Here is a 14,731-nt window from a genome sequence, read left to right as displayed (position 1 = left end):
TTAATGCATCGTAATACAAGTAATTAATGGAAATATTCACGTACGTCATTCTCTCACTCGCATCAAAGCATACAGCACATAAATGCTTGCTCCGCGCCTAGTTTTAAATCCCGGCAGAATCTTTGAATAGTGTCTAATGTCGTAACCTACAGTGGGACAGAATTTCAGAGTCGAGCATCATATAAGAGGAACGAACAGTTGTGCACTTATTACTTTAAACTAGTTTTGGACAGTAGTCACTCCAGTTTACGGCACTTCAATGAAAACTAATATCCCATTACGTACTTTACCCTTTTCATAGACGCCGAGGTCCTGGAATTTTGTCTCGAAGGAGTTATTTTACGTGCCAGAAAATCTACCGACAGGGGGGTGACGTATTTAGGCACCTTCAAACACCACCGAACTGAAAAACAAAACTGATGCGAGGGTTTATCGCGTTTTGCAGTATTCTAAGGTAGTTTATCGTACACTCATGAAAGGGACCGTCTGAGCCACTCAGCCCGGCCAGCTTGTCTTTGTCCTGAAGTAAAAGAAGCTAAACTTAAGTCCTCATTTCGAGGTGCGGCAGCTCTCTTCAGGCACACCCGCCAATGGAGGCAAGCTGCATATTCCATTTTAACCACATACCAGCCTCCTTGCCATTTTTAAATTCCTGACAGTACCGGGAATCGAACCGGGCCTCCGAGGACGGCAGTTAATAGTTAGCTACGGAGGCTGACTGTGAGGAATTGAACGGTGGTCACTTAAAAGACAACTTTTCACAAGTAGTGTGTACACGTTTCTAATAAAAGTAGCCTACCGTATGTAGGCCTAATGTTCGTGGCAGAAACACTAACATCTCTTTCTTCTTCTTCTTCCTCCTCCTCCACTTTTCCCACACCTATGGGGTCGCGCGTGCGCACTGTGTCACACATGTGGATTTGGCCCTGTTTTATGGCCTGATGCCCTTCCTGACGCCAACCTTATATTTTAGGATGTAATCGCTATTGCGTGTTTTTGTGGTGGTTGGTAGTGTAGTGTGTTGTCTGAATATGAAGAGGAAGGTGTTGGAACAAACACAAACCCCCAGTCCACGAACCAGAAGAATTAATCAAACTCGATTAAAATCCCCGACCCGACCGGGAATCGAACCCGGGACCCTCTGAACCGAAGACCTCAACGCTGACCATTCAGCCAATAAGTCGGACAAAGACTAACATCTCTTTAAAAACAAAAAAAGAAAAAAACATGTAAATGATTCAAATCCTTGCATGACTTCTTGTATCACTCTGTATAACAAGGAGTGAATACACTCAGTATAACTGTGGAAACGAAGATGATAGTTACACGCAACAACTTGGCTAACCTAATAACGATGAAGATCTACCAAGTGTCTCTAGAGAAAAAAAAAGTAGGGAAGGTTCATAATTATTTAACATCTATTTCATGTTTTCATTACAGTACAAACGCCCAGTCTCCGAGCAATCTGAATTAACCATTCAGGGTAGAATTCCATAAAACGGCTGGGAATCAAATCCAGGTTCCCCGGATCGAAGGACAGCACACGCCACTTAGTCAAGAAAACGAACACGAAACGAAGTAGACTATAGTAAATCCCCTCAAGTTGTGCGTGTTTTTAATAAAGCAAGTTTGATGGTAGGTATATATTTTACCACAGCTTCTTCGCAAATAATCGAATCAACTTGCTATGAAAGAAAAATTACACATCCATAGATATCCTCAGCTGGACATCACGTGTTAGTAACTACCGGTTTATTTAAATAAAAACTGATGTGGTGATTCAGCTTTCGCTACTGTCTGCTTCCTTTCAGCCATGTAGGCCTGTATGTGGCAATACTGTATCTACGCGAGCCTTAGAAGGCGATAACATCAAGTAACGTAATTTTCCCACTATTCAACTTTGACTCTCTCTTGGAACTTTGCGTATGACAAACAAACAAACAAACAAACAAAAGAAAAGAAAACGAAATTCCCACTTCAGCCAGTAACTAACAACTCCTTAGTTTTCCTAAAGCTATCAGTCTTTCAGAGAAACGCACAAAGGCAAGGGGCAAGTGTATTATAGAGTAGAGGCCACGCAGGAATAGAGTACATCAAAAAAGTCTATCTTGCAAAATAAAGTATATCGAACGGTCCACTAAACGCCATCCCACTTCCTTACACCGATTTTATTCGTACTGTCCTCCAGAAAAATACGATCGATGGTCAACCGAATGGACCCTTAAGGACCTCCATAAACGACGACACTACGCTGCTCTGCAAGAATCCCAGGTTCACTAATATCAAGCTCAGCTGACGACATCTAACAACTATCATCCGTATGAGACTAGGACACTTACTACCCCAGTCATCTTCTCTATAGAATAAAATTGTTGGTCCCACCCCTCTATGTTTACGATCCCCTTATACGCCGCAGATTTAAACATCATTTTATAATGAAGAAAATATGCAACAGCACAACTCATTCAATTAGGAACGCCATTACCAACAAGTTTGTTAGTGCTACCAACGCCTTTCAACCGCAGGATTTATTCTATCATCGCACAGTATTTACAAGATTCAGACATAAAAATAAGAGTCCCAGTGATCAGATCCAATACAACACAAAGTGATAGCGACATCGTGTGTGACAGTGCTTCCTTAGAAGAGCTTAATTATACAGAGATGAATGTAATCAGTGACGTACAGTATATGTTAATGTTGTGCAGTGTAGTATTATAAGCTGGCTGTAATGTCGATTGGCCAAAAGCCAAGATAAATTGAAAAATAAAGCTATCAATGGGAGTTTCCAGCCCGTATGGTTTACGGACCATGCATGAATGTTACAACAGGTTTAACTAGGGCAGCAGAAGTTCCTTGGATTACTCAACTACAGGAAGCTTTCATCGGGCCCGTTTGACTCTGTAACAGGAATATAGCTTGGGTTTTCGATCGAAGGTCCGCAGGCTACGAGTCTTGAGCGACTGAACGATGAATAGAAATACTTTTGATGGACATCTTTATACTGTCTTCAAGGACCATCTGCAGAATGTTTTTCATGCATGGTAATATGAATGCAGGCCCACAACTACAAGAAACTAACGTAAAAGAGAATGAATACAGGAAGAGATACCATGTAAATGTGGAACTGTTGAATAATAATAATAATAATAATAATAATAATAATAATAATAATAATAATAATAATAATAATAATAATAATAATAGGCTAATTCCCAAGAGCTTTACAGTATCTCCGGTGAATTAAACGCAGCAAAACGCAGATGAAGTAAGTCCAGGCTCCCTGCTGATATTCGGAACAGTCCTGATACATTGGAGTTAGTAGGCTACGGAAATTCTACAAAAAACAGGCATCAGAAATATCTGATGCTCTGATAGTGAAAAGTATCGTCTTGTTGTTTCTGACTTGTAACTGGTAATTTCAGCGTGTAGATAAAAGTACTTACTAACAAGGTTCTGCTTTAAATTCGTTCTTTGCTGCTTTTCGATTCAAATAAATGATACACTATCTAAATGGAAATCTAATTATTTGCCTGCTTACCTTAATACCGCACCATATAGGGCCTAAATATGGAACGCCACTCATTCATTTGCAGATCAGTTAACAGCTGAATTTTTGTTTTCACTTCATCACCGTAGTAGACAGTACTACGCCGATTCCTTCCGCAACGAAATCAATAATCTCGCAAATTAGGTGGTCTCATATGGATAAGTTTCCGGTATAGAAGGCCAAGAATAACGGCCGAGGGAATTCGTCGCGCTAACCACGCCCTCGGGCTGAGCAGCGGTCGCTTTTCAGGCCAAGGCCCGTCAGGGCTGTACCACCATGGGGTTTCTTTTGCCTTGTATATAGACATATTTTGATCTTACGCCACGTGCTACAGTGTAAGCCAGATTCTGGAAGCCGGTATTAGGATGAGTGCATGTATGCTACTATTTTAGGAACAGAAGTTGGAAAGATTCCTCGATAATGCATCATGGTGTGATTTGGGGTACGTCCGTAGAATGTTGGAGGTCGCTACTCAGCATTATCAACAAAACGTCTGTTGCTCCCAGTTATTGGGGCAAAAGCACTTTAGGTCCACTAGCAAATTAGAACAGAAGGGGCTCCCCGCCTGTCGAAGAATCAGGATACTAGAGTGAATAAGATGAAGGGGCTCAGAAAAGTTATTAGCATACGTGACAGAAGGAAGCACAAGCTAATCACGAAAAGTTGTATGGGAAACATAAATGCACGGATCTGAAACCAGTCGTTGTCTTATGTTCGAAAAGTGAGCGACAGAGCGTGCGTAGAAAATGTCTGAGAATGAAAAAGTGCCCCTGAAAGTTACTCCGATAATAGAGGCATTTATTTTAACCAAGAAATTTTGAAAGATGTAGAAATAATGATTTCGAGTTTATAGTATCGAAAGAGATTGTTGTTATTTTAACTAAGTTAACGTATTTACACAAGTTTATAACAGTAGGAATATTATTATAATTATAATATACAAAAATATAATTTTAAGATGAAGGTTTTAAAGAATAGGGATTGTGACAAATGAGATGTAAATAAATAAATAAATAAATAAATTACCTACATGTTGTCTGGCGTGGAAATACAGTAGGCCTACGGTAAGTTACTGAAGCTAACATTGTCAGTAGACGCTTGACTTGTCAGGGCTCATTTCACTCAGTTGATAAACCAGCAGCTGCAGGCCTACTATCGCCAGAACTTGAAACTAGTAATTCAAACAGGGACTCCGGAACAAGGTGACTCACAACAAGGTCAAGTGAAAACTCTTCTTCAATTGCTGTCTATCATTATCAACTGACAAATATAACGATTTCAAGACAGATATTCTTCAATACAGAACGTATACACCCTATAGCTACCTAACAATTGAAATATGTAGGTATCTGAATTCCTTTTATACGTATCATACCGATTAAGATCCCAAGAACTAACCAATTTCCTCATTGGAGCCTAGTAGTTTATATTATTTCAACAAAACTTATCGCACTCATGTTCCCTTATGAGGGGAGTGATGAAAATGAAAATCCATGAAAATTCAAAACCTGTTTCCAGTCATTCCACCGGGTCAGAAATGGAATTAATTAAGCTCCCATCTAGCGGCGAGAATGGGAATTGTGCCGGCTGCCGAAGCAGTGGAGTGATATTTTTCTTAAACAACTCCCCTTTTTAGTAGAAACTTAGTCTATAAAAAATCTTGAAGCAAATCAACCAATAGTATCTGCACTACGGACTGTAGCCTTCCTTTCCATTGATATCAGACATTGCTGAGGTAACTTTAATCGACAATCTTAACCTACGGCTTCATACAGCTCACTAATTCTCTGAAATGCTAGTGGATAAAGATTGTGGATAGAGATAGGCTATTTTATTTTGCTCGTACTGCGTGCGCTTTATTTTACTACGCACTTCCCTAGATTAGGACATTGGCCTACTCCATGCCTTTCTCACTACTTAGTACCGGCCCATCATCTTGAACTACTTGTAAAGAAAACAAGTCTTAATTTGATTTCTCAAAATATGCCATGCAAAAAGCAGGAAGTTTACTATGTAGGGATCTGATATTTTGAAGATATTAGGCCTAATACATGCATTTCTTATGAATTTGAAACGACTCTCTTAAGTATTTGATTGCACAAATTTAACCAAAATTTCGAGGAAGTTTTGTTATGCCTTGACTTCCTTTTGATTACAACCATGATGTTTGAAATAGAATTGAAACAGTCTAATTTATCAACATTTTAACTTATACTTTATAGGCTGTCTTAATTCTAAAAACAAATAGCTGTTATCATTGTTAATCCCTCTTGAAGTATTATCATTCTGCATCACTTCCAGTTCTGCAATAATATTTACAGGCGAACCCGGAAAATGTAAGGACTACAAGTTAAAGAATAGAGCGATTATTTTAAAGACCCCGCTTAGCCTGAGGCGAATCAAGCAAGGGGGGTGTAGGCTCACCTTGGACGTAGCGTGATTCCTCCGCAGCACTCAGTCTGCTTGCTACACCTGCCGCCATCTACCAGCAGTTTATTCAACAATAATAACAAACCGCAAAAAGTAAAAAACAACCAACAAGCTTTGCCTTCCAAGGAAGCACTGAAGCTGCCTCGGCAGCGGAAACCTGGCCACGGTGCCAACATATCCTGCGCGCATGCGCCCTGATATTACAGTAGGAGGGCCGGCTGTAGTGTAGTAACCCCATTGGTTGATGCTACCGCGGCCCTCCTACTGTTGTTACAGTAGAAGGGTCTTGTTCAGCTGGAGCATGCACCCCTCTAGCGGACTCCAGCCGAATATGGCGGAGAGAAAGGACGTTTGGTAACGTAGTTGTAAAAGAGTAAGAGGGACACTTCGTTTGCAAATACGAAGTACAAAATAATTCCACCAAAATCTACTGTTTTGAAAAAGTTTATAGTTTTACTATCGTGACATTTTCAAGTAAATTTCAATAAGATCGAAAACCTTCACTAATATGTATAGTCTACAGCACCGCATTCGAAATAATGATCACTTTTTTTCGAAATAATTAATTGTATTCTTCCTAATTCGGGGAGAGACCCGCAATAACTTTGAATTCTTGACGGAATTTTCAATATCCCTCGGTTCAGTATAGATAAACATATATCTCTGTTAAAGATTGTTATGCCTTTCAGCGTTCAATCTGCAAGCCCCTGTTAGTTAACTACGCGGCTCAACCAGCATCTATTTGCAGCTAACTGCTTGGCCTCGTCTAGTTCTAAACCTCTTATCCTTAAATCATTAAATCATCCTCTGTACTGTATGTAGAACTTTTTGGTTCGGTTGATTTTAGTCGTTGACGCCGCACTATTAGGCCTACATCGAAGTTTTTCGGCGACGTAAGAACGGTAAAAAAGAAGAAGAAATGGCGTATGGCTTTTAGTGCCGGGAGTGTCCGAGGACAAGTTTGGCTCGTCAGATGCAGGTCTTTCGATTTGACTCCCGTAGGCGACCTGCGCGTCGTGATGAGGGTGAAGTGATGATGAAGACGACACATACACCCAGCCCCCCTGCCAGTGGAATTAACCAATGATGGTTAAAATTCCCGCCCCTGTCGGGAATCGAAGCCGGGACCCCTGTGACCAAAGGCCAGCACGCTAACCATTTAGCCATGGAGCCGGACAGTAAGAACGGTAAAGGGATAGGACAGGAAAGTAGCAGCCACACAGCCCTTGCATTTGCCTGGCGTGCAAATGGGAAACCACAAAAAACGATTCTCAGAGATGCCGACGGTAGATCTCGAACCCACCATCTACCGAATCCAAGTTCACAGCTGCGCGACCCGAACCGCGTGGCCATCTCGCTCGGTTGAAGCAGTTGCCTTCTTCTTACTCTTCTTTTTCTGTAGCACATGCGAATTTCGTCCTGTTATATGGCCAGTTGCCCTTCCTGACGCCAACCCTATGTCCAGGGATGTATTCACTGCTGCGTATTTCTGTGGTGGTTGGTAGTGTGCACACGAGGCCTTCAGTACAGAGAGTCCTGGGTTCGATTTTCCGGACGGGTCGGGGATTTTATTCGCATCGGTTAGGCCTATCTTTTTTTAAATTCGGGAAGTGGGTGTTTATGTGCTTGCTTGTTGTTTAAAGGGGCCCAACATCGAAGGTCATCGGCCCGAGTGTTAATGTTTGTCCCATTTCACTTCTCTTCAAATGCGTATAAGACAGCATACATCGATCAGGTAGTAGGTAACCAGACCAGGTTCTGCTTCCGTATGAAAATTTCCAAGCCTTAGGAACCGTCCAGTAGAAGACGGCTTAGGGCATAGATAGGCTATTAGGTGGCAGCAAATGGGAACGTGGAATATTAAAGGCTGGCCGCTTAAATATTACACCAGATCAGAAGGTCCGCAATCCAGTAGCTGAATCATGTTGACGTCTGTATGTGTATGTTCAGTCTTCAACCCTAAGGCTGGTTGGATCCTCAACAGCTCTGCCATCAGCTGTCATAGATGGCCTAGGCATCACTGAAGAGGCGTTCTAGGGAAATGAGGAGTGAGGTAGTTTCCCGTTGCTTTCCTCACCGAGCCAGAAGTTGCTATTACATATCAGTCTACCAAGCCCACTGAAATGCATGCACCAACCGACCCTATGAGCAGCGTTTTCACAGCATTCATAGCAGGGACTGGCTGCACAAGGAATGGCATTACTAGTCTAGCATCGCTCATACCTCAGTCACTTTCATATTGTCAAAGCCAAGGATAAGACAGAGACAGATCAATGAAAGTAACAAAATTGCTCTAGCCCATACCAGAAGACATAGTGCGTTGTAAACACTAGGTCCTGCCAGCAAAGGGTCTATACAATCAGGCTACATCCCACATTCGAACGTTAGTGTACCGAAATCACTGCTCACATTCGGTCGGTCTTGTAGCTCCGAAAATAAAAATGTCATGTTATCCAAATGGTTGAGGTACCCGTTGATTATAAATGTGCAACACGAGGGAAATTATGACACTCGATAAGTCTCAGTGGTGGAAGGCGGCTTTATGTAGACTACAAAATCATGGAAACCGCAGCTTTCTATGTCAGTTAGTTTTGATAATGCTACGATTTCAAGGGAAACATAGCCTATGTATTTATGTATATTTAACTAGAGTACACGCCAAAACAAATGACACTGTAATTATTGCTCATCTGCTGTCCACGTGTTTCCTTCCAACGAAGCATTTATTTATTGTAAGTTATCTAATTGTTTGGAATATTGCGAATTCAGTGTTGTATTGATTTCTTCAATTATGGATCACATAACAGATAAGAAGGTGTTTATCGTGGAAGATTATTTCCGGGCTTCTAAAACTCGACAACGGAGAACTAGGTCATTCCACATAACCCGATTTCCCGGACGGGATTTATTTGGCTCTTCTTTTAATCAAAGTGAGAGTTCAAATTTTTGAGAGAAGTATCAACATTTGCCCAACAAACGAACAAGGTAACGCACACTAGCACTGACTCCATAGAATGCAATGATGTTAAATGAAGTTAGTAAGGCTGGTTTGTGCAACGGAACGAGAGTGACCGTACTGAAGTTAGATGAATCATCGTTCATAGAGAAATGCTTAGCTTCAGGTAGAAAGCGTTTTATTTCATAAATATATTTAGCACACGTTAGCCCCGATTTAGACTGCCACTCGTTCTTAAACGAACGCAATTAGCTCTACATTTAGCCTTCTCTCTCATAATCATAGGGCCTAAGCCAAACTCAAACCCCGTGGCGCAACAGCCCTTGAAGGGCCTTGGCCTTCCAACCGGCCGCTGCTCAGCGCGAAGGCTTGCAGATAACGAGGTGTCGTGTAGTCGGCACGATGAATCCTCTCGGCCGTTATTCTTTACGTTCCAGACTGGGGTCGCTATCTCACCGTCAGATAGCTCTTCAATTGTAATCACGTAGGCTGACTGGATCTCGAAAGAGCTCTCAGGTCAAGGCAAAAATCCCTGACCTGACCGGGAATTGAACTCGGGGCCTCCGGATAAGACGAAGAAATGCTACCCCTACACCAAGGGACCCGCTCAATCCAAAAGTCACAGGGAAAAATGTTATATAAAGTTGAGAGAAATCTCTCCACTCCGGTGTTTAGCCATGGACAGGTCTATGTAACTTTCTCAAGAATACACAGATCCATAGACGTCAAAGTACAACTTCCATCTACAACTACACTCAGTGTGGTTTATAAGGAAATAATTCCTGTTCTGATTATATTCACATGCTTGTCCGGTCCCGCGGTGTAGGGGGCAACGCGTCCGCCTGCAACCCGACGCCCCGGGTTTGGTTCCCGGCTGGGTCAGGGTTTTTTAATTGTTAATGATTAATATCCCTGGCCCGGGGAATGGGCGTTTGTGTCGTCCTTAACGTTCCTTTCCTCACATTCAACACTCTACACTTCCCCCATTCCTATTACACGCAGGTTAAAATCACATGGTGCAAGTAGGGGGCAAAAGATCTCTATAGGTCGATGGTCCGAACAAATACCATTTTAAAAAATCACATGCTTTATCTGTAGCATAGTCCGGTTCCATGGCTAAATGGTTAGCGTTCTGGCCTTTGGTCACAGGGGTCCCGGGTTCGATTCCCGGCAGGGTCTGGAATTTTAACCATAATTGGTTATTTCCCCTGGCACGGGGTGTATGTGTCGTCTTCAAAATCATTTCATCCTCATCACGACGCGCAGGTCGGCTACGGGTATCAAATAAAAAGATCTGCACCTGGCGAGCCGAAGTCTTTGGACACATCGCGGCACTAAAAGCCATACGCCATTTCATTTTCATCTGTAGCATAGAAAGTGTAACTTTTATTCATGCCCATTTTGAATTTTCACTTTCTCAACTACAGTCAGTGGCGGCTGGTGCAGAAAATCAGTTGTGTGCTGTAACCCATCCCCACTCCAAAAAATAAAAATATTTAGAAACATACCGGTATGTGGTTTTCAAGAGGCTCTCCACTGAGTTTTCCACACTGAACAAACACGCAAACTACCCCAACACATATACACATTCCTCATAAAAAACTATAAAACTATATAATTAAACACACAATAACACCTGCAATGGCAAAATATTCACGATCTCAAACACTTGGTGTGAGCGCGCAAGAACAGAACTTTCCAATGTTACCAACATCATTGAAATAAAACCAGCAACGTCGTAATGCAAAATTATACGTTATGTTTTTATAGTGTCATTTATAAACTATACTTTTTAATTAAAGAAAATCACAATATCATGTCCTTATTTTGACAACATAAAAAGTACAATTTTTATAGTTCATCGATTTACAAACGTGGCTATGGAATAGGCAAGTTACTAGTATTCTATCCTCTTTGGTATTAAAAGACCTGGCGCGAACAGCTCTGTAGTATTTTGTTTTCCCGTTTGCTTTGAGCGAGCCCCTCTTAAATACTACCGCTGAGTCAAGAGGGTGCCAGCTGCCACGTTCTCATATCGTTCGTAATGCAAGTGTGACTAGTGCAAGTGCTGCTTTTCTGTGGTGGAACGAAGAATCGCTGTGAAGTGACGTCTTGGCTGTTGTTTCCACAGCCTATCGGAACATATTCTCTTTGTATCGGAAAAGTTCGGCACGCATGCGCAAAAGGCAGAGTCCTGGTTTCTGGCTAAAAGCTCGCTGAGCTGTGATCGCACAGCACCCTGCGTGGAGCGCACCAGTAGTTACCTGGTTGTGAGGGAAGTTGAATAATTTCCTACTCTTTGGCTGATGTCTTTTTCAATGCACTGCATTTGATTGTAGATAATATTTTTAAACTAATTTATTTTCCCAATAGGCAATGTGCTGCAGCACTTCAGCACATAAGGTACGGCCGCCCCTGACTACAGTAGTAATTACGATTGTCGATCTATGTAAGAGTTAGTCATAAAATATATTAAAATATTCATTTCAGACTCCCTATGACTTTTCACACGGTCATTTTTACTGTCGAAGACAGTAGGCTACTATCTATTTTATATTCAGTGGAGTTGGTCGGATTCCCTATACGAAAGTTGCTTGTTGTTTAAAGGGGCCTAACATCTAGGTCATCGGCCCCTAATTCTAAGAATAATACATAGGCCTAATACTGTTATTATTTTAACGTACCATTAATTACCTTTACAGTTCTTGAAGACGTCGAGGTGCTGTAATTTTGTCCCGCTGGCGTTCTTTTATGTGCCAGTGAATCTGCCGACAGGAGGCTGGCATTTTTAAGCACAATCAAATACTATTGGATTGCGCCGCGATCGTCCTCGCCGAACTTGGGCTCAGAAGTCTCTACCATCTGAGCCATAGAGCCCGGCTAGTTATTCTAAGATTCAGGAGCTTAACACTTACGTTAATATTTACAGGAATTAATACAGAAATACACAGTGTATTGGCAATACAAGGCTACAGTGTGGAACGCGGCAGGCCTACTGTACGCGGCCGAGACAATGGCACTGGGGCACAGTAACTGGAGAAAGAAAATTCCTGAGGAAAATACTGGGACCAAAAAAAGGAGATGAAAGATGGGAACGAAGATGAAGGGACGAACTGTACCGAAACATGAGGACGATCTCTGAAGAAATAAGACTCAAAAGAGCAAGATTTGCTAGATATGTGATGAGGATGGACATGGAGAGAATGACTCGGAAGAGTATGGAAAACAACGGGTAAGACAAGAGGAAAGACGGGAACTAAATGGGTTGTCCAACTGGACCGAGATGGTGATCAACGTGGATTGTTTATGTATCGTATGGTTTTTAGTGCCGGCCCCGTGGTGTAGGGGTAGCGTGCCTGCCTCTTACCCGGAGGCCCCGGGTTCGATTCCCGGCCAGGTCAGGGATTTTTACCTGGACCTGAGGGCTGGTTCGAGGTCCACTCAGCCTACGTGATTAGAATTGAGGAGCTATCTGACGGTGAGATGGCGGCCCCGGTCTAGAAAGCCAAGAATAACGGCCGAGAGGATTCGTCGTGCTGACCACACGACACCTCGTAATCTGCAGGCCTTCGGGCTGAGCAGCGGTCGATTGGTAGGCCAAGGCCCTTCAAGGGCTGTAGTGCCATGAGGTTTGGTTTTTTTGGTTTTTAGTGCCGGGAGTGTCCGACGACATGTTCGGCTCGCCTGGTGCAGATCTTTCTATCTGACCTCCATGGAGAACCTGCGCGTCTGGATGTGGGATAATGATGATGATGAGGTAGAGAGAGGGTGAAACCAAGTGTCGGCACGTAGCCTGCTCCTGTCGAATAACACCAAGGAGTCTGCTCAAAGCTTTACGTCCCCATTCAACGGACTAAACACCATCAACAGCGCCTCGTTCCATATAAACACTGCCGAGAGGTTTGGAATTCAATCCACGCTTTTGGCACGCAATCCAGTGATTAGAAATTGTATACCACCACTTCTCCTACCCTGCCGGCTAACATTCTGATGGTGAAACTTTTTTTCCGACTAAAGGGACTCGAACCGATGTCAGACCATATAGACTTGATACCTTAACGATCATGGACACCAGGCGGGCTACGTCAAAGTGGAAGGGACATAGAAATGGAGAAATAAACATACACTAACCAATATTCCAGAGCTCATTGACAGAGAAAGGTACAGGAAAAGGTTAGAGAAGCACCAATGAAAATATCAGCTGAAGAACGGGAGAGAAGGAGAGAGAGAATAAAGAGGTTCTGGGAGGAGAGGCCGTAGCGAAAGAAGAAGAAGAAGAAGAAGAAGAAGAAGAAGAAGAAGAAGAAAACCGTGCATTGGCATAGAAAATCTTGCTTGGAAATATCACACGACCACAATGCTAGGGAGTTTGTATGCATGTAGGCCTATATTAGACCGACTTACTCACTACATGATCAATAAATCTCCTTTGCTTTTTCGTGGTCAACCCCGTTGTGTTGACAATATTGTTGCTTACACAATTTACGGATAATTAAATTCACTTCCCGTCCATTTTAACGACTGTTTTTAAAAGAATTAATACATTTTTTAATCATGACATTGATTTTGTCAATTTTCCACAGAGGTAGGTAGTGGTATATACGGTACATTTATTTACATATCCAGGATGAAAGCAAAAAGTAATGGGTAAGTTGGTCGTGCGGTTAGAGGCCCGCGGCTGTGACCTTGCATCTGGGAGATAGTGGGTTCGAATCCCACTGTCGGCAGCCCTGAAGATGGTTTTCCGTGGTTTCCCCATTTTCACACCAGGCAAATGCTGGTGCTGTACCTTAATTAAGGCCACGGCCGTTTCTTTCCAACTCCCAGTCATGTCCTATCCCATCGTCGCCATAAGACCTATCTATGACGGTACGACGTAAAGCTAATAGCAAAAAGAAAAAAAAACAAGTTAGCATGCCCCAGAATAGAACTTTTCGTTACAGTTTATTTTACGTCGCACCGACACAGATAGGTCTTATGACGACGAAGGGTAGAAAAGGGCTACGAGTGGAAAGGAAGCCACGGACAGCTATCTTCAGGGCTGCCGAGAGAATGAAACAATTCATCTCTGACTGTAAGCGTCACCAAGGTACACTTCATAGCCTTCAGCTCAGAGACTACGTCTAAGGAGATGGGGGATAGCAATTTTAAAGAAAAGAAGCATTTCAACTATTCGTCTAACCGGCCGGTCTAGAAAGCCAATAATAACGGCTGGTAGGATTCGTCGTGCCGACTACACGACACCTCATAATCTTCAGGCCTTTGGGCTGAGCAGCGGTCGCTACGTAGGGGCTGTTGCACCATGGGGTTTGGGGAGTCATCTAACCAAACGATGAGTAGGTTAATTATCACAGCACTCCTGATTTAAATTATTACCAATCACCAACTCTCTTATTCGCAACAAAGGCACGCCAGCACTGCTCCGGATGAGTACCACCGTCGTAGTCTTGGTAAGAAAGTGGTACAGCTCTCGTTAGGCACATCCCCAGTGGAGGTGAGTTGTGTGTACCAATTTTAACGACATACCAGCCCCCATACCAAAATCTCTGACAGCACCAGGAATCGAACCCAGGCCTCTACGACGGTAGCTAATACTTCTAACAGTTACGCTACGGAGACGAGCGTCATCTTAGTGAAAGTGCAAAAATGTTATTTTATTTTTTTTACAATTTGGTTTACGTCGCACTGACGCAGATAGGTTTTATGGCGACTATGGGATCGGAAAGGGCTAGTGAGTGAGAAGGAAGCGACCGTGTCGTTAATTAAGGTACAAGTCGAGCATTTTCCTGGTATGA

General features: G+C 42.7%; 1 protein-coding gene across 2 annotated transcripts in view; it reads right to left on the bottom strand.

The window, feature by feature from the left end:
- The window catches only part of LOC136876621 (protein bowel), a 64,432-nt gene that overhangs the window by 27,421 nt on the left and 22,280 nt on the right, over nt 1-14,731 (bottom strand). Inside the window, exon 1 of one of the 2 annotated variants that reach the window (XM_067150590.2) lies at nt 5,975-6,045. The exons of the other annotated variant lie outside the window; for it this stretch is intronic. Within the exon in view, the coding sequence (XP_067006691.1) occupies nt 5,975-6,032 (58 nt within the window). The 5' untranslated portion in view covers nt 6,033-6,045. Of the gene's footprint in view, nt 1-5,974; nt 6,046-14,731 lie in introns of those variants that run through there. 2 annotated transcript variants of the gene reach the window in all.

This window comes from Anabrus simplex, chromosome 1, assembly GCF_040414725.1.
Source record: "Anabrus simplex isolate iqAnaSimp1 chromosome 1, ASM4041472v1, whole genome shotgun sequence".
Classification (NCBI taxonomy): Eukaryota; Metazoa; Arthropoda; class Insecta; order Orthoptera; family Tettigoniidae; genus Anabrus; species Anabrus simplex.
The sequence above is the reverse complement of the archived record's forward strand: the minus strand, read 5'-3'. Positions and strand labels throughout refer to the sequence as shown.